The 18073-nt window shown below is 46.0% G+C and overlaps 1 protein-coding gene across 2 annotated transcripts; it reads left to right on the top strand.

The window, feature by feature from the left end:
* Positions 1–1310: 1310 nt before the first annotated feature.
* Positions 1311–7267, top strand: LOC101771928. 2 transcript variants are annotated; one of them, XM_004973006.2, is made up of 4 exons: positions 1311–2582; positions 2719–3477; positions 4931–6684; positions 6773–7267. In XM_004973006.2, exons 1-4 carry the CDS (start codon positions 1536–1538, stop codon positions 6873–6875), a joined length of 3663 nt encoding a protein of 1220 aa, XP_004973063.1. In that variant the 5' UTR covers positions 1311–1535; the 3' UTR covers positions 6876–7267. The 2 variants fall into 2 exon arrangements, with proteins under 2 accessions (XP_004973063.1, XP_004973062.1); XM_004973005.2 differs by having other exon boundaries at positions 4931–7267.
* The last annotated feature ends 10806 nt before the right edge of the window (positions 7268–18073 follow it).

The raw sequence follows: 18073 nt of genomic DNA, 5'->3' as shown, positions 1-18073 counted from the left end.
GAAATGTTATTATTTAACAACAATATGATTTCCTAACACCATTTTTCCTAAATGTATTTTGTGAAGTTTATCTGGAAAATAGTTCGTATAGCCTTAGATTTACAAAACAATCTACAAGAAGCATTGCTAATATGGTTGAATCTTTGCTATAAGGGAGGGATGAGGATCAAATCCTAATTCTCAAACAAACTTTAGTTGGACCAGTGCTCCATATTATTGGGCATTATGATTAAGTAGAAATGATATGGTGTATGATAAAGAAAAGGTTAACTATTTGTATTTAGATGATCTTGAAGGGAACTTACTGCACTTATGGTGCTTGTTCGATGGAGAGAAGAGTAACAACATGATGGTTTTGGCGTCTTATGCTTTGGGGATCAGCCATTCCGCATATTTTCGCAAAGCCACATGGATGAAAGTTTAGAAAGAGTTTATATATATGCTGATACTAGAGTTTTATTGGTGCCATATATGTTTGCTTATTCTTAGTATATTGTTTTTTCATCCAAGCAGTAAGGGCTGCCGTGTGTACCTTAGTCCATTTGGAAGAGTTTAAACCAATTCTAGCTTCACGTGTTTTCTGCAAATAGAGGCAATGCACCATGATGCAATTTTGCAAATCTGATAAAATAGATGAAGCCAGTTTTTTCAGCTTTACTGAACACCGGTGAAGCCATTTCATGAGAAGCCAGCCCAAACGCCCCTCGATATCAGTTAAAAAAATTCTGGATTTTAGTGTAGATAACACCTTGGCCTTTGACATCAAGTTGGTCCTGCACGCACGCTTTTGAAAATACAGAGTATGTCTTCAATATGGAATATGGTTGCAATTAATTGTGACTTGGGACGTGTCTATGGGGGTATTTGGTTCCTCCCTCTAAACTTTAGCCCTCGTCACACCAAATATTTAGATACTAATTAGAAGTATTAAACGTAAACTATTTACAAAACCCATTAATAAGTGGAGGCTAAACGGCGAGACGAATCTATTAAGCCTAATTAGTCCATGATTTGACAATGTGTTGCTATAGTAAACATTTGCTAATGATGGATTAATTAGGCTTAATAGATTCGTCTCGTCGTTTAGCCTCTATATGTGCAATTAGTTTTATAATTAACTCCTAATTAGCATCCGAATATTCGATGTGATACGGACTAAACTTTAGCTCGAGAAACCAAACGCTCCCTATCGTGGTCCACAGAGAAAGGAAAGTTGCAAAGCTAGTCACAGTCAGATGTTATGGTCTTTTGTCCTGGCCAGCCGCACATGGGGCATCTCCGCGTGTTTATAGATCAGTAATCACCCCCACCGACCCAGCCTCACCCAACCTCACCATTGTACCATGAAACCATGCCAGACTAGTAAACAAAAAAGCACGAGACTTGCTTCTGTGGTTGGTGTTCTTCCTTCCAGTATGAAGGACAAGGACTCCTTAAACTTCATCCATTAGCGCCTATCCCCAACCCACCATCCACCACCACCACCATCACCAAAACAATATCCACACAAGAGAGCAGAGGCTAACTAGGTAGCTATGGAGGCCACGGTGGTGAGCGTTGGCAAGTCCGTGCTGAATGGAGCGCTCAACTACGCCAAATCCATGCTGGCGGAGGAGATTGCCCTGCAGCTCGGCGTCCAGCGCGATGTTACCTTCGTTGCAGACGAGATGGAGATGATGCAGTCATTCCTGATGACCGCAGACGACGAGCAAGATGAGCACAAGGTGCTCAAGACCTGGGTGAAGCAGGTCCGCGACCTGGCCTACGACGTCGAGGACAACCTCCAAGATTTCGCCCTCCACTCCGACAAGAAGCCATCCCGGTGGTGCGTCCTCCGCACCCTGTGGGAGAGGCGCGGCATCGCTAAAGGGGTCAAGGAGCTCAAGGCCAGGGTGGAGGACGTGAGCAGCAGGAACCTTCGTTACCGCCTCATCAAGGATGCTTCGTCCTCCAAGACAGCCGCTGCAGTCGAGCAGGTCGCCACTGCCGACGCGACGGTATTCGGCTTTGGAATCACGAAAGAAGCCATGGTGAATCTTGCGGATCTAGTCAGCAGCAAGGAGGTGGATCTCAGAGTAATCTCACTGTGGGGAACAGGCGGAGACCTGGGGAAGACCTCTGAAATCAGGAAGGTGTACGACGATGAATCAGTAAAGAAGAGGTTCGGTTGCCGCGCATGGGTCAGGTTGATGCGTCCTTTCAATCCCAGGGAGTTCGTCAAGAGCCTGGTGAGGCAGTTCTACGAGAATTCACCTGACAAGATTGCCAAGGGTCATGAAGGCGAGACTGTAGGGGCTACTGCTCTCGTGAAGATCGAGAAGATGGAGCAGATGGATTTGGTGTTAAGTAAGTTCCATGAGCTGGTGAATGGCAATCGGTATTTGGTTGTGATTGACGACCTGTCCACAATAGTTGACTGGGATTGCATCAAGACGTACTTCCCTAACAGAAAGAATGGTAGCCGCATCGTAGTTTCAGCACAGCAAGCTGAAGTTGCGAGCTTGTGCACAGAGCAACCATATCAAATGTCCGAGCTCAAGTGGGTCTCAGCAGATCAGACTCTCTATCTGTTCTACAAGAAGGTAAAACCGAGATCCTTACAATCTCCTATTATGGGTTTTACTTCCATAATCCTCTCTTGTTCCCCTAGGCTTATTATATCTGTCAGGAAGGAAACGAAAACTAAACTGACTACTTTCTATTGTTGTTTGTGTTCAGGTCGAGCCGGTGGAAACTTCAGTTGGTACCTCCTCCGGCTCAAATGCTCCTCCTGGTCAGAACGAAATAGCCCCTGTCGCCTCCAGCCCCCGGAATCTTTCCAAGAGTCCCAGGACACCAGAATTACTGAATAATGAAGATGAACTTGGTAGTGGCAGGGCGACAAAGGCGTCGGCTTTCGAGGAAGCCCTGCTCATCGGGCGTGCAGAGGAGAAAGCTGAAGTTATCAAAATGATTAGCACGGCTGAACAGCGTTCCGTGATCTCGGTGTGGGGGATGGGAGGGATCGGGAAGACTACTCTTGTCAAGGGCGTCTACCAAAGCCCTGAGCTTGCTGGCCTCTTTCGGAAGCATGCTTGGGTCACTGTGAAGCATCCGTTCAGCCTCGAGGTGTTCCTCAGGGGGCTGGCAGAGAGATTACAGGAAAATGAACAGTCAGTTTCTTCTGGGGAGAAGAAAAGGCCTGACATCACCAGGATGGCAGGGAGATATGGTAAAAATGTAGCAACCATGGCATACGAGGATCTGAAGCGCGAGCTAGCTGGGCTTCTTCAGGAGCCAGAGTGCCTCATCGTTCTCGATGATGTATCGTCCACTTTAGAGTGGGATGCCATCAAAAGGTACATGGGACAGACTAGACGCATCATAGTCACCACAAGGGAAAGAAGTGTTGCGAAACATTGTTCTTCCCTAGAATCCGACATCTACCAGCTTCACGCCATGGGAGAGGAAGATGACTTCAAACTCTTCAAAAAGAAGGTTCGCACTTTTTTTTTAAAAGCAGAAGGTTCGCACTTTTTTAAAAAAGCAGAAGGTTCGCACATTGAACAGCCACCCGTTCTCTATGGCTATGCATCCATTAAGAGTGTTCTGGTAACAGAATCAGGACAAATTTCATATCTTCACCCATATTAAAGTTGAGCTTACGCTGTTAAAAATTATGTTTTTGCACCAAGAACTGCAAGCTGAATACTGCAGATCTCTATTACAGTATTAGTTTGTTGTTCTCAAAACTGGCTGAGTGACTGTCAATCTTTGTAATGTTAAGCGAGAGATTCTGTACTTCTATTAAGAATCACAAAGACTGATAATACGTTAAGTGGGTACCTTGTGGACCTTTTGTGATTTCTCAACCAATAAGATATTCTACCTTTTCTTCAGTAATGTGTTCCTGATGTGTGATCACGTAACGTCTTCAGTAGAGAAGCCTTTGACGTACTCGCTTTGATAACCAACTGACACCTTTGCAAACAGGGGAGTTTCGAGAGGAAATGTTTAAGCACAAAACCAAATTTTGGATTCTTTGATAGAGTACCCATCTCAAAGATAAAACTATAATAAGGTCAATGTTTCATTGTAGTACCTTGTAACTGCTATGGCCATAGTGAAATTAGAGAGGATTGGTAGCTGCTGGAGCTGGTGGGTTCTATCAGAACCGACAATGAGCTATATTTTCCAGTTAATTGTAATTAACCTTGTAAAATATTGGTGTCGTGAAATTGTTGGATTTCGCCTCATGTAAAAAAGAGAACTGAATGTGACGAAATAGTTCAAATCATATAATCAATCCTAGTATGTGGTACAACCGGACAGGTCGAATATGCTCCCGACCACATCCTTTTTCAGCCCAATTGCAAGTTACTGAAACTTGACGAATTATTCCTTGTGCCATTTAGCTGCATCCGATAAACATGGTTTCCATCCATTGAATAGGACAATGTATATACTGATGTCATGGATCAGATCAAGAAGTTCACAAGACTTCTTTTAATCCTCTCATTCGCATTTTGTTGTTTTCATTTCATGCACAGGAAATTTAGTATCTTGATGTATCACATGGTTTCATAGTATCACTTCCCAACATATTTGGTGGGCTTTCTTCAACAATAAATAAAAAAAATGCAGATTTTCTATCTGCATTGAATCAAGTGAGAAGTTTCTATTTGGAGATTTTCTTCAACAATAAAAATAAAAAATGCAGATTTTCTATCTGCATTGTAAAAAAAATGCAGATTTTCTATTTGGTGGGCTTTCTTCAACAATAAAAATAAAAAAAATGCAGATTTTTTAATTTCTGAGAACAAAATGAATGCTGGCTATAAATTGGTACTGCATGCTCTATTTAACAGAATATGCAAGTTTAATCATATTTTTGAACATAGTGTAGCAAACTTTTTGTTTGGAAACTAAAGGTGCTATTCGATTATTGTAGGTATTGAAGAAGGATGAATACATTGATTTAAGATCTGATCTGGAGGAGCAAGCAAAACTTATCCTAAAGAAGTGCCATGGACTTCCCCTTGCAATATGTACGATAGGCGGTTTTCTATCTGATAAACCTAGAACTGCACTTGAATGGAAGAAGTTGAATGATCATATCAGTGCTGAATTGGAGATCAATACAGAACTTCAAATGATAAAAACAATCCTTATGAAGAGTTATAATGGCTTGCCATATCATCTCAAATCCAGCTTCTTGTATATGTCCATTTTTCCTGAAGACCATAAAATAAGGCGGAAACGTTTGGTGAGGCGGTGGATTGCAGAGGGCTACTCAAGTGAAATGCGTCACATGTCTGCAGAAGAAGTAGGAGACAAGCACTTTGCTGAACTTTATGATAGGAGTATGATCCTACCAACAAATAGAGTAACTCATAGCACCGGAGAAATTGATTCTTGTCAACTTCACGATCTAATCCGCGACATCAGCATATCCAAGTCCATGGAGGAAAACCTTGTATATATACTGGAGGAAGGCTGCAGCTCGAAGGTACAAGGCACCATTCGTCACCTTTCAGTAAGTAGCAATTGGGCCAGAGAAAAGGATGTGTACGAGAGCACATTGGACTTTGGCCACATACGATCACTCACTGTATTTGGAGAGTGGAGATCATTTTTAATTTCTGACAAGATGAAATTGCTTCGGGTGCTCGATCTAGAAGACACATCAGGCTTAAGAGACCATGATCTCGCTCACATTGGGAAGCTCCGTCACCTCAGATATCTTTCGCTACGAGGATGCAGGGGTGTTACCCAGCTGCCAGAGTGCTTTGGGAATCTGAGGCACCTCCAGACATTGGACGTCAGAGATACATTCATAATGACTCTGCCAAAAACTATTGTCAATCTTGAGCGGCTACAATACCTGCGTGTTGGCTTTGTGCGACAAGATGTTCCTAAAGACGACATATATGAAGAGTTCGTGGACAAAATTTTGCAGCAAATATCTGGTAGGGGGGCATGCCGTAATTGGTGTTGTTTCTATTCCTGTTCGTTGCTGGACTTGTGTGGTTACCTCTGCAGACCAAAACTCCTACATGCTGGCATGAACAGGCATGACATCTCCAAGTTCTGTAGCTTCTTTCTAACCGCTGGCTGGATGCATCATACTCTACAAGGTGTCAGAGTTACCAAAGGGATCGGGGACTTGAAGGCGCTGCGCACACTGAGTGTGGTGAACGTTGCTTGGGGGAGACACGCAATGAAGGTTCTTAAAAGGCTTTCACATCTGCGTAAGTTGACAGTGACAGGGGTGTACGACCAAAATAGCAAGGACTTCTGGTCAGCAATTGCCCCCCATAATCGTCTGCGATCTTTGTCCGTGCAGAGGTTGTTTGAATCAATAGGGATGCCAATCATAGATGGTTGTTTAGGCGAGAACCCCTACATGGATGGAGCCACCAACGACGGGCCAGCTGCGGCTGAGGCCCCTGATACTGTCAATGGCGTCTTGCCGTCCTCGGGCGGCACTTCGCAGTCTAAACACGGGCAGTCGCTTGCAGGCGAGGTGCTATTTCCACCGAAAGATCTCGAGAGTCTCAAGGTGGAAGGCAGGCTAGTCAAAATACCTCAGTGGATCCACCAGCTGCAGAATCTGTCCAAGTTGCAGCTATGCTACACCCGGCTGAAGCTGGATGCAATTCAAGTCATTGGGAGGCTGCCGAATCTCTCAATCCTGAGGCTGAGGTCCTTATCTTTTCTAGGCAAAGAGCTCCATTTCTTGCACTCGTCATTCCCAAGCCTCGTTGTGCTGGAGCTTTCTGACTTGCCACAGGTCCAGGTGGTGTATTTCGAAGAGAGAACAATGCCTCGCCTTGAGGTGCTGCAGGTCTTCAGCTGCCTCAGCAACGGTGTTCTATCTGGTTTACGACTTCTGACAAGCCTCAAGGAAGTTTCTCTGACAAGGGTACACTACTCGTCGATCATGCGAGTACAGAACCAACTCAAGGACTGTCCAAAACCTGTCAATTTAAGGGTGAACTTTGGAGAGAGGTCGTAAGCTGACCAGTACATGCTCGAAAACCGCAATTTTGTTGTTGCGCAATGCACAAGGCAGTACGTGCGGTGCAATCGGTGGCAGTGATTTTACAATATTTTTACTTTTTTCCAGTGATGTTTCCTTATGTTAAAATTTATTTAAGTCTTAGTTTTGGCTGTTTTTTTTGTTAATTGTGTGAAAATCTGAGCAGCTCTTGACGTGATTCTTGTGACATTGTGTTCTTTGTATTTTTATCTTTTAAATGAGTATTTTTGAGGAACTTTTGGACGAGTGTAGCTGTGTCTTTTGAGTGGAGAAAGATTGAAATAGTTTAAAAATCCCGGGCCCATGCGTCAGTCTTCTTCTTCCTCCCTCTCACGTCTCCCTCTCTGGTTGGCCAGCTGTGGCATCCCGGCCCCCAGGGTTGGCCGCTTACACCTGGCAGCTCTCTAGGATATCAAGAATTCCCTTACAGACCAACACAAGTCTTTTCTGCGCACTTTGTCCTCACTCATGCGCACCCGGGAAGAACTTCCCGGTCGGTCACCCATCCCGAAATTGCTCCAGGCCAAGCACGCTTAACCCTGGAGTTCTTTGAGGATGAGCTTCCGGAAAAGAAGTTGCAACTTGTTGGTATGAGTATTCTATCAATCCTATTAAGCCTTGGGCCAGGATGTCACACCAGCACCGACGCCGATGCACGCCGTTGGATAGCACCAGCGGTGCTATCCAACGGCGTCAGTAGGGCGCCCCACCGCCAGTTGGCCACCAGGATGTCGCCCACGTGAGGTTTCTTTCGTGCCACGCTCCTCCTCACCCTGTCAAGCCAAGAACTAGCCAAAACCGACGGTGCCGCCCCGACCAGCGAAGCACGCCGCCATGTGGCCGTCGACCTCCGGCGACCGTCCCCCATTGCCAATGCCCGAGCAGCATGCTCTTGGACGCCTTGCCATCCTTGTTCACGCGCCTAGGCCTTAAACTGCCCTCTCCCAAAACCTTCCTGCCTCTCAGACCACCTTTTGCAGTAACTTTGCCATTTCGAGCTCCTCCGACCGCCGGCCGAAATCCGCCCAACCCCAGCCATCTTCCTCCAATAGTTTGCACCCGAAGCTCCTCCACCCTCCTAGCTCCATCCTCCGCCACTTCCCGTCGTGCTCTGTCCACCCCTAAAACCACCGGGAATCGCAGTTTTCGTTGGCCGCACGAAGCTCCACCCGCCGCCACCTACCCCACCGTCAACACCTACCCTCCGGCCTTCCTCGTCCTCAACCAAGCGCTCAAATCGAACCGCAGTGAGCTCTAGATGCTCAGGCCCTCACCATCCTGCTGTCCAAGCCTTGTTTCCACGGTCGATTTCGGCCATGTCACCGGGTGTGCGCCGCCGCTCGTGGAGCTCCCACTGTGCCGCCTCCTCCTCGTCGCTAGACCACTGTTGGTGAGACCCTGGCCCCAAGGTGCTTGTTGGAGGTATGCCCTAGAGGCAATCATAGAGATGATGATATTCCATTTGTATCCATAATTTATATTGTGTTCCTTGAATATCTATTAAAGGCTACTTGAATTGATTTGCAATTATGTGAATTGTGTGTGAAACTCTTTACTTGTATGGTTATTCTAAAGTTGTCCCTAGTCGGAGTTCATGTGAGGACACACATGAATATTAGACTAGCACATGTATTAGTTGATGACTATGTTTCACAAGTCATGGACATGGAGATGTTGAACTAATAATGTGGGCACATGTGGAGACATGTGCTAGGACTGACCCAACACAAGAAGTAGTTCTCTCTTTAAACAACATATACACTTTGTGCTTAGACCTGAGATTGTCGCAGTATTGAAGATGTGGATCGACCTACTTAGGGGCTATCAAACGCTACGCCGTAACAAGGTAGTTATAAAGGTAGCTTTCGGGTTTGTCAAGAAGCATGCTATGAGACATGGTCAATCAAGATGGGATTTGCCCCTCTCTGATTGAGAGTGATATCTCTGGGCCCCTCGAGTGATCGGATCCAAAAATGCATGGCCATGCTACGTACGCTTAAGAGTTAACCTACAAATGGATTCTGAATCACAGGATCAAGAAAGAGCGGTCGGCTTGAAGCTAGACCAAATATCATGAGGTAAAGGGAATAGCATGTATATAATGTTGTGATGGTTCGTCTGATATGATCTTCGTGTGCATATAGTAGTTAGCACGTCTTGCTAGAGGCCGCTACCAACTATTGGGCCGAGTAGGAGTACTCGGGCCATGTCTATACATATCCAAATCCATAGGGTCGCACACTTAAGGGGCTGGAAGCCCAATTTGGATGTGATCCGAGTTGGATTAGGTTTAGAAGTACTAATGGGCCTCGGACCCAGAGGCCCGTTAGGAACCTCTATAAATAGAGGGGTGGGGGCGCCCTAGGGTTTACACCTTTTGGCGAAACACATCTGCCGCACCTCCCTTGCCCTTGCCTGTTGCAACTCACGGATCTAGCAGTCCGGCTTGCGACGCTTCCTCCCTGCACGTGTGGATACCTTGGAGGTGTTGCGCCTGCAGCACTTGGACGAGCCGCCGACGAGCCGGCGACGAGCCGCGGCACGAGGACGATCTTGTTGCACGTAGACGAGCTGCTGAGTAGCTGCTGGACGTCAATGTGATCAACTACGTACGACTACGCTGATCGACTTCGCTGCATCGACGCGAATCTACATCTTCTGCACCAGTGCGTCGGGTGGTAATCCCGTGATCCTTATACGACAGTTTTCCTGGTTTACGCGGTAGAACTTTTGATTTGCGCTAGTGTAGCCTACCTCGTATCCCTACAGTGGTATCAGAGCCGTAGTTGTTTAGTTTTGGATTCGGGATGTGTGCATGTGGAGATATGCGATTTTTCAATTTGATCTATGTCCTGGTTTCGTGCTCTTGCTGCAATGGTAGTGTAACGACATACTCCTACCGGTCGGGTTTCCGCCATCGGAGTTAAGTGATACACGTAATTCCAGTTGTAGTGAGCGAAGATCAATGTGATTGGTCGAATCGAAATCCAGATTCATACGCCAGGCGCATGAGATGTGCAATAGTAGATGGGATCTACTACCGGGGTCGAGATTTTGCCGTGTGCGTATGCTTCGGTAAATCAGCCGTAACTTTTCGGTACGATCTCGGATCAGGGCGAATTTTATATGAAAATTGATCTACAGAAAAAGTTACACATGAAATTCAACACTTTGTCGTTTTCAGCAAAATTAGATTTCCCAAATTCGACTTGGAAGATGGAGTTTCGGGCCTCCAATGTTTGGAACGTTAGGACGCTTAACTCTGTTTTGCAGGATGTATGTATCTTGTGATCAGTATGGCCCCTTTGTGTATGTGATGCATGTGTGTAACTCATTCGTGACCTGCGTGTCGTGCGTACGGCAACACAGCAGGAGCCATATGTGTTGTCACCTTAATGTATTTAATGGTCTGCGTACCAATCTGTGATGATCCAAGGAACTATGTAATCTTCATTACTAGCTTTTTACTAGCTATTAGGTGTAATAGCATGTTCTAGTTCTTGGAGGACTCATCACCATGAGGATGGTGCACATGGAACATGGAGATGGAGATCACCATGGTGAACAGGTTCTATGGAGATGGAGATCACCACAAGAAAATGGGCCATACTATGTCACAACTGTGTGAATGCTATTCTGTTTATGTTTTACTTTCTGCATGCTGTGATGTTAGAAGTAGAACGATCCCTCACAAAGTTTAAGTTAGTATGCCCTCCCAACTAAAACTTGCACCATCCCATGTCTTGTACAATTAGTGGTGGGTCTATGAAATTAGGGTGCCACTAGTTTTTCTTGACTAGACGGGTTTGTGTCGGACACTTACACGCATAAGGGTTGGTTTGCTTAACAAGGTTAACTTAACGGTTAAGGACCTTGGGGCATAAAGGTTGGGCGCCGAGACATGGAGATGTCACCCAACAACAGGAGTCATATCTGATATGATTAGTGTTGGGGGAAAATATTAACGACCTCCCAAAACCGCTTAAAGCGACAGCCATGAAGGCCCAGGCCCACCTGAGGTAATTATGATCACGTCCGGCCCAGTGAAGGCAGAGAACATCTCACTCCGTCTCGCCCGACCCAGGGCCCCGGTGTCGGACGATCCCGACCCCTCGATGGAGGGACTCCGTCTCGCCCGACCGCAGTCCCAGGGTCGCCCGACCCCTCGCCACAAGGCTCCGCCTCGCCCGACCCTGGATGCAGGGGTCGGACTCAATCGGGTCCACGAGACGGATATTCCCCTCGGGCGCGGACCGGAGGATAAGGATAATGATCTCGTGGGTCCTCCTATCGACCTCGCCATAAATGCACCGCGGCCCTGTCAAGCCACAAGGGAGCGGCGTCCCCAACGTAACCGGTCACGAATACCAGAGCACGGCCGTGCGGCGCGGGCTGCAGTGGCCACGGCTCCTTTTGATTCGCCGCAGGGTACTCATGAGCCGTGCTGAATGACACAGGAGGACGCATCTCTGCTCTCGCGCCACGTGCTCCTAACGGCAGCGTCAGGGACGCGACGTCCGGGTCTTACGGTAATTGGCGAGGCAACAGGATCGGGACTCCTCTCCGGCGGGCACGGATGCCGAGGCTGAGGCTCATCATCATTCTCGACGGCGATGGCGACCAAGGAGATCATCGACAAGATCAGGAGGGAATCACCCTCCCTCGTCGGGCGCGCTGACAGAGACCGGGGGCCGGAGCAGGAGCGGCGGCCTCGGGGCCCTCCCTTATTTTTTTTCCTTTTGGCTTATCCTTTCTGCTTCCTCCCCTAAGGCCCGTCTCAACTGTAACCCCGGGCTCCTCCTAGCGTTATAAAAGGAGGACCGGGGGTCACGAGACGGGGACTCAGACTCTACGCTCTCAAACCAACAGCACACCCTCACACTTCCTTAGAGCGCAAGCACCCTCAAGAGACCTGGGATCAGTTCCCTCTCTCGTCCTTCTGTAACCCCTACTACAGACCCCCGCGAGGGTAACACGAGCTGCCTCGATACTGGACGTAGGGCCTCCTTTGCCCGAACCAGTCTAACCCCGTGTCTCCCACGCCACCATCCGAAGCCTTACGCGCATAAAAGAAATTTACTAGTCTAAGTCTTGATCCGCAAATCTTGACAACGACAATTAGCAAAAGTTGCTTACCGATCTACCTTGTTTGCTAGCGGTGATGCTAAAGCTCACTAGTAGACTTGTTAGTTGTGGATCCTGAATCACTAAGTATCAATAGAGGGATATTGATTTTAGTGGGAGTATATTCTGTTAAAATAGTTTAATGTGATTTGCTCTATCATGGATACGTTTGTCTTAGTGTATTTTGCATTACTTTTGTTGTAGATTAAATGGCACCTAGCAGCACTACACCGTTTGCTTTGCGTTCGGTCCTTGAGAAGGACAAGTTGAATGGAACAAATTACTCGGATTGGATTCGTAACCTGAGAATTGTTCTCAGAGCTGAGAAAAAGGAAGATGTTCTAGACAACCCACTACCAGAAGAACCTACTGATGATGCACCTGCTGCTGCTAAGAATGCTTACAAGAAAGCATGTGATGCTTGTTGGGCTACGAGGTAGGCTACGCTAGCGCAAATCAAAATTTTCTACCACGTATAACCAGGAAGAACTGCCGTATAAGGATCACAGGATTACCACTCGACGCACTACTGGTGCGGAAGATTTAGATATGCGTCGGTGCAGTGAAGACGATCACGTAGTCGTACGTAGTCGATCACGTCCAGCAGCTCCTCAGCAGCTCGTCCACGTGCAGCAAGATCGCCTCCGGCGCCGTGGCTCGTTGTCGGCTCGTCGTGGCTCGTCGGCGGCTCGTCGATGGCTCGTCCAAGTGCTGCAGGCGCAACACCTCCAAGGTATCCACACGTGCAGGGAGGAAGCGTCGCAAGCCGGATTGCTAGATCCGCGAGTTGCAACAGGCGAGGGCGTGGGAGGCGCGGCAGAAGTGTTTCGCCAAAAAGGTGTCAACCCTAGGGCGCCCCCACCCCTCTATTTATAGGGGTTCCTGACGGGCCTCTGGATCCGAGGCCCATTAGTACTCCTAAACCTAATCCAACTCGGATCAGATCCGAATTGGGCTTCTAGCCCCTTAAGTGTGTGACCCTATGGGTTCGGATACGTATAGACATGGCCCGAGTACTCCTACTCGGCCCAATAGTCGGTAGCGGCCTCTAGCAAGACGTGCCAACTCCTATACGCACACGAAGATCATATCAGACGAACCATCACAACATAATATACATGCTATTCCCTTTGCCTCACGATATTTGGTCTAGCTTCAAGCCGACCGCTCTTTCTCGATCCTGTGATTCGGAATCCCTTTGTAGGTTAACTCTTAACCGTACGTAGCATGGCCATGCATTTTCGGATCCGATCACTCGAGGGGCCCAGAGATATCACTCTCAATCAGAGAGGGGCAAATCCCATCTTGATTGACCATGTCTCATAGCATGCTTCTTGACAAACCCGAAAGCTACCTTTATAACTACCCTGTTACGGCGTAGCGTTTGATAGCCCCTAAGTAGGTCGATCCACATCTTGAATACATGCGACAATCTCAGGTCTAAGGACAAAGCGTATATGTTGTTTAAAGAGAGAACTACTTCTCATGTTGGGTCAGTCCTAACACATGTCTCCACATGTGTCCACATTATTAGTTCAACATCTCCATGTCCATGACTTGTGAAACATAGTCATCAACTAATACATGTGCTAGTCTAATATTCATGTGTGTCCTCACATGAACTCCGACTAGGGACAACTTTAGAATAACCATACAAGTAAAGAGTTTCACATACAATTCACATAATTGCAAATCAATTCAAGTAGCCTTTAATGGATATTCAATGAACACAATATACAAATCATGGATACAAATGGAATATCATCATCTCTATGATTGCCTCTAGGGCATACCTCCAACAATGCTAACCTCGAAGTAAGCTGCCTTATGCTTGCTTGCATGGAACCCGAGCTGTAGATGCAGTTCAAAACAAACCATGAGGTGCACGATATGATCGTGGCGCTTAGAGACATGTTCCAAACACAGGCCAGGACTGAAAGGTTCAATGTGTCTAAGGCCTTTGTGGAGAGCAAGCTAGCAGAAGGCGCAGCAGTAGGACCACACGTAATCAAGATGGTTGGTTACACTCAATGGTTGGAGAAGCTAGGCTTCCCACTGGGCCAAGAGTTGGCCACCGATTTAATTCTTTCGTCTCTTCTTCCTAGCTATGGGAACTTCATCTCGAACTACCATATGCATGGGACGGAGAAGGGTTTGAATGAACTGTGTGGTATGCTTAAGACAGTAGAGGTAGACATTAAGAAAAGCGCTAGTACCAGCCATGTGATGGCTGTACAGAACAAGCCTACCTTCAAGAAGAAGGGCAATTCTTGGAAGAAGAAAGGCAAGGCTGGAACGTCCAAGCCAAACCCAGCGCCCAAGGTTAAAGCTGGACCTGGACCTGCTCCAGACAAAGAGTGCTTTTACTGTCATGAACTTGGTCACTGGAAGAGAAATTGCAAGCAGTACCTAGCTTCGTTGAAGAATGGCGGAAGTAAGAGTACTTCCACCTTAGGTAAGCTTGTTGTTAATGTTATAGACAACATATTTCTCGCTGATACAATTATTAATTCTTGGGTATTTGATACCAGATCGGTTGCTCATATTTGCAAGTCGATGCAGGGAATGATAAGAAGTAGAAGTGTGGAAAGAGGAGAAGTTGATTTCTGCGTGGGCAATAATGCAAGAGTTGCTGCGTTGACCGTCGGGACGATGCAACTCCACCTCCCGTCAGGATTTATTATGGAGTTGAATAATTGTTATTTCGTTCCTAGTTTAAGTCGAAACATTTTGTCTCCTTCATGCTTGATGAAGGATGGTTATTCATTTGCGAGTGAAAATAATGGTTGTGTGATCTCTAAGAATAATATGTTTATGGCTTTTGCACCCATTGTGAATGGATTATTTGTTTTAAATCTTGATGGTTCACCTGTCTATAACGTAGGTGTTAAAAGGCCTCGGCCTAATGATTTGAGTCCTACCTACTTGTGGTATTGTCGTTTGGGTCATATAAGTGAAAAGCGCATGAAGAAGCTCCATTCTGATGGACTTCTAACTTCGTTTGATTTTGGATCATACGAGACATGTGAGGCTTGCTTGTTAGGCAAGATGACCAAGACGCCTTTCATAGGATTTCCTGAGAGAGCAGTAGACTTGTTGGAACTCGTACATAGCGATGTATGCAGACCAATGAGCACGACGGCTAGAGGAGGATTCCAATACTTCATAACTTTCACTGATGATTTTAGTAGATATGGCTATGTCTACTTGATGAGGCACAAGTCTGAAACCTTTGAAAAGTTCAAGGAATTTCATAATGAAGTTGAAAATCAGCGTGGCAAGAAAATTAAGGCCTTATGATCTGATCGTGGAGGCGAGTATTTGAGCCACGAGTTTAGCAATCATCTAAAGAGTTGCGGAATTGTACCACAACTTACGCTGCCTGGAACACCTCAGAGAAACGGTGTATCCGAGCGACGTAATCGAACTTTATTAGACATAGTTCGATCAATGATGAGCCAGTCAGACCTACCATTGTCATTTTGGGGATACGCTCTAGAAACAGCAGCTTTCACACTTAATAGGGTACCATCTAAATCCGTAGTTAAGACACCATATGAGATGTGGACTGGAAAGGTTCCTAGTTTGTCTTTTCTAAAGATTTGGGGATGTGAAGTGTTTGTCAAGCGACTTCAGTCGGACAAGATCACACCCAAGTCGGATAAGTGCATTTTTCTGGGATATCCAAAGGAAACTTTGGGATATTATTTCTACAACCGGTCAGAGGGCAAAGTGCTTGTCGCTCGGAACGGGGTTTTCCTAGAGAAAGAGTTTCTCAAAGGAGAAAAGAGTGGAAAGACAGTGCATCTTGAAGAAGTTCAAGATGAGCCGGTCGGGCAAGAATCAATGAGTGACGCTAACGTAGCAAAACAAGTTGATATACCCATGGCACCGCCACAACCACGAAGGTCGGCAAGGCTCCGCGAAATGTGGGAAATATTATTGTTGGACAATGATGAGCCTGTGACATATGCAGAAGCAATGATGGACCCAGACTCCAAAAAATGGTAGAGTGCCATGCAATCCGAAATAGAGTCCATGGGAGACAATCAAGTTTGGAACTTGGTTGACCCGCCTGATGGTGTCAAAGCCATAGAGTGCAAGTGGATCTATAAGAAGAAAAAGGACATGGATGGAAATGTTCACATCTATAAAGCACGACTTGTCGCAAAAGGTTTTCGACAAGTTCAAGGAGTTGACTACGACGAGACTTTCTTGCCCGTAGTGATGCTTAAGTCCATTCGGATTATTCTAGCTATAGCTGCATATTTCGATTATGAGATATGGCAGATGGATGTCAAGACAGCTTTTCCTGAATGAAAACCTAACTGAGGACGTGTATATGATACAGCCTGAGGGTTTTGTCAATCCAAAAAATGCTGGAAAGGTATGCAAGCTTCAAAGATCCATTTATGGATTGAAGCAAGCATCTAGGAGTTGGAACATTCGCTTTGATGAAGTGGTCAAAGGGTTTGACTTCACCAAGAACGAAGAAGAGTCTTGTGTTTACAGGAAGGTTAGTGGGAGCTCTGTAGTATTTCTAATCTTATATGTGGATGATATATTACTGATTGGAAATAACATTTCTATGCTTGAATACGTAAAGACTTCACTGAAAAATAGTTTTTCGATGAAGGACTTAGGGGAAGCGGCATATATTCTGGGCATTAAGATCTATAGAGATAGATCGAGAAGGCTTATAGGATTAAGCCAAGATACTTACATTGACAAAGTGTTGAAGCGGTTGAGCATGGAAGAGGCAAAGAAAGGGTTCTTGCCTATGTCACATGGCATACATCTCAGCAAGACTCAGTGTCCTTCAACTGCTAATGAGCGGGATCGCATGAGTAGAGTGTCATATACCTCGGCTATTGGATCTATCATGTATGCAATGATAAGTACTCACCCAGATGTTTCATATGCGCTAAGTATGACAAACAGACACCAGTCTAATCCAGGTGAGAGTCACTGGACAGCGGTGAAAAACATTCTTAAGTACTTGAGAAGGACTAAAGATATGTTCCTCATCTATGGAGGTGAGAAGGAGCTCGTTGTAATAGGTTACACTGATGCTAGTTTCCAAACCGACAGAGATGATTCAAAGTCACAATCAGGATTTGTGTTCACGCTAAATGGTGGTGCTGTTAGTTGGAAGAGTTCCAAGCAGGAGACGGTGGCCGATTCTATGGCAGAAGCCGAGTACATCGCGGCTTCGGAAGCCGCGAAGGAGGGTGTTTGGATAAGGAATTTGCTCATTGAGCTTGGTGTGTTCCCGAATGCGTCCAGCCCATTGAATCTCTACTGTGATAACAATGGGGCAATTGCGCAAGCAAAGGAGCCAAGGAACCACCAGAAGAACAAACACGTAATGCGGCGATTTCATCTCATTCGAGACTTCATTAACCGGGGTGAGATCAAGATATGCAAAATACACACGGATCTGAACATTTCTGATCTGTTGACAAAACCACTCCCGCAGGCTAAGCATGATGCGCATGTAAGAGCTATGGGTATTAGGTACCTTCTAGATTGACTCTAGTGGAAGTGGGAGACTGTTGGAGGTATGCCCTAGAGGCAATCATAAAGATGATGATATTCCATTTGTATCCATGATTTATATTGTGTTCCTTGAATATCCATTAAAGGCTACTTGAATTGATTTGCAATTATGTGAATTGTGTGTGAAACTTTTTACTTGTATGGTTATTCTAAAGTTGTCCCAAGTCGGAGTTCATGTGAGGACACACATGAATATTAGACTAGCACATGTATTAGTTGATGACTATGTTTCACAAGTCATGGACATGGAGATGTTGAACTAATAATGTGGGCACATGTGGAGACATGTGCTAGGACTGACCCAACACAAGAAGTAGTTCTCTCTTTAAACAACATATACGCTTTGTCCTTAGACCTGAGATTGTTACA

Source organism: Setaria italica, chromosome VI, assembly GCF_000263155.2.
Source record: "Setaria italica strain Yugu1 chromosome VI, Setaria_italica_v2.0, whole genome shotgun sequence".
NCBI classification, from domain to species: domain Eukaryota; kingdom Viridiplantae; phylum Streptophyta; class Magnoliopsida; order Poales; family Poaceae; genus Setaria; species Setaria italica.
This window is presented reverse-complemented; position numbering and strand designations above follow the sequence as displayed.

Excerpts from the sequence above, each read along its gene's own strand:
- LOC101771928 (XM_004973005.2), top strand. The coding sequence starts at position 1,536 with ATGGAGGCCACGGTGGTGAGCGTTGGCAAGTCCGTGCTGAATGGAGCG. Across the intron at positions 2,583-2,718 it reads TCTATCTGTTCTACAAGAAG|GTCGAGCCGGTGGAAACTTC; the intron begins GTAAAACCGAGA and ends GTTTGTGTTCAG. Across the intron at positions 3,478-4,930 it reads TCAAACTCTTCAAAAAGAAG|GTATTGAAGAAGGATGAATA; the intron begins GTTCGCACTTTT and ends CGATTATTGTAG.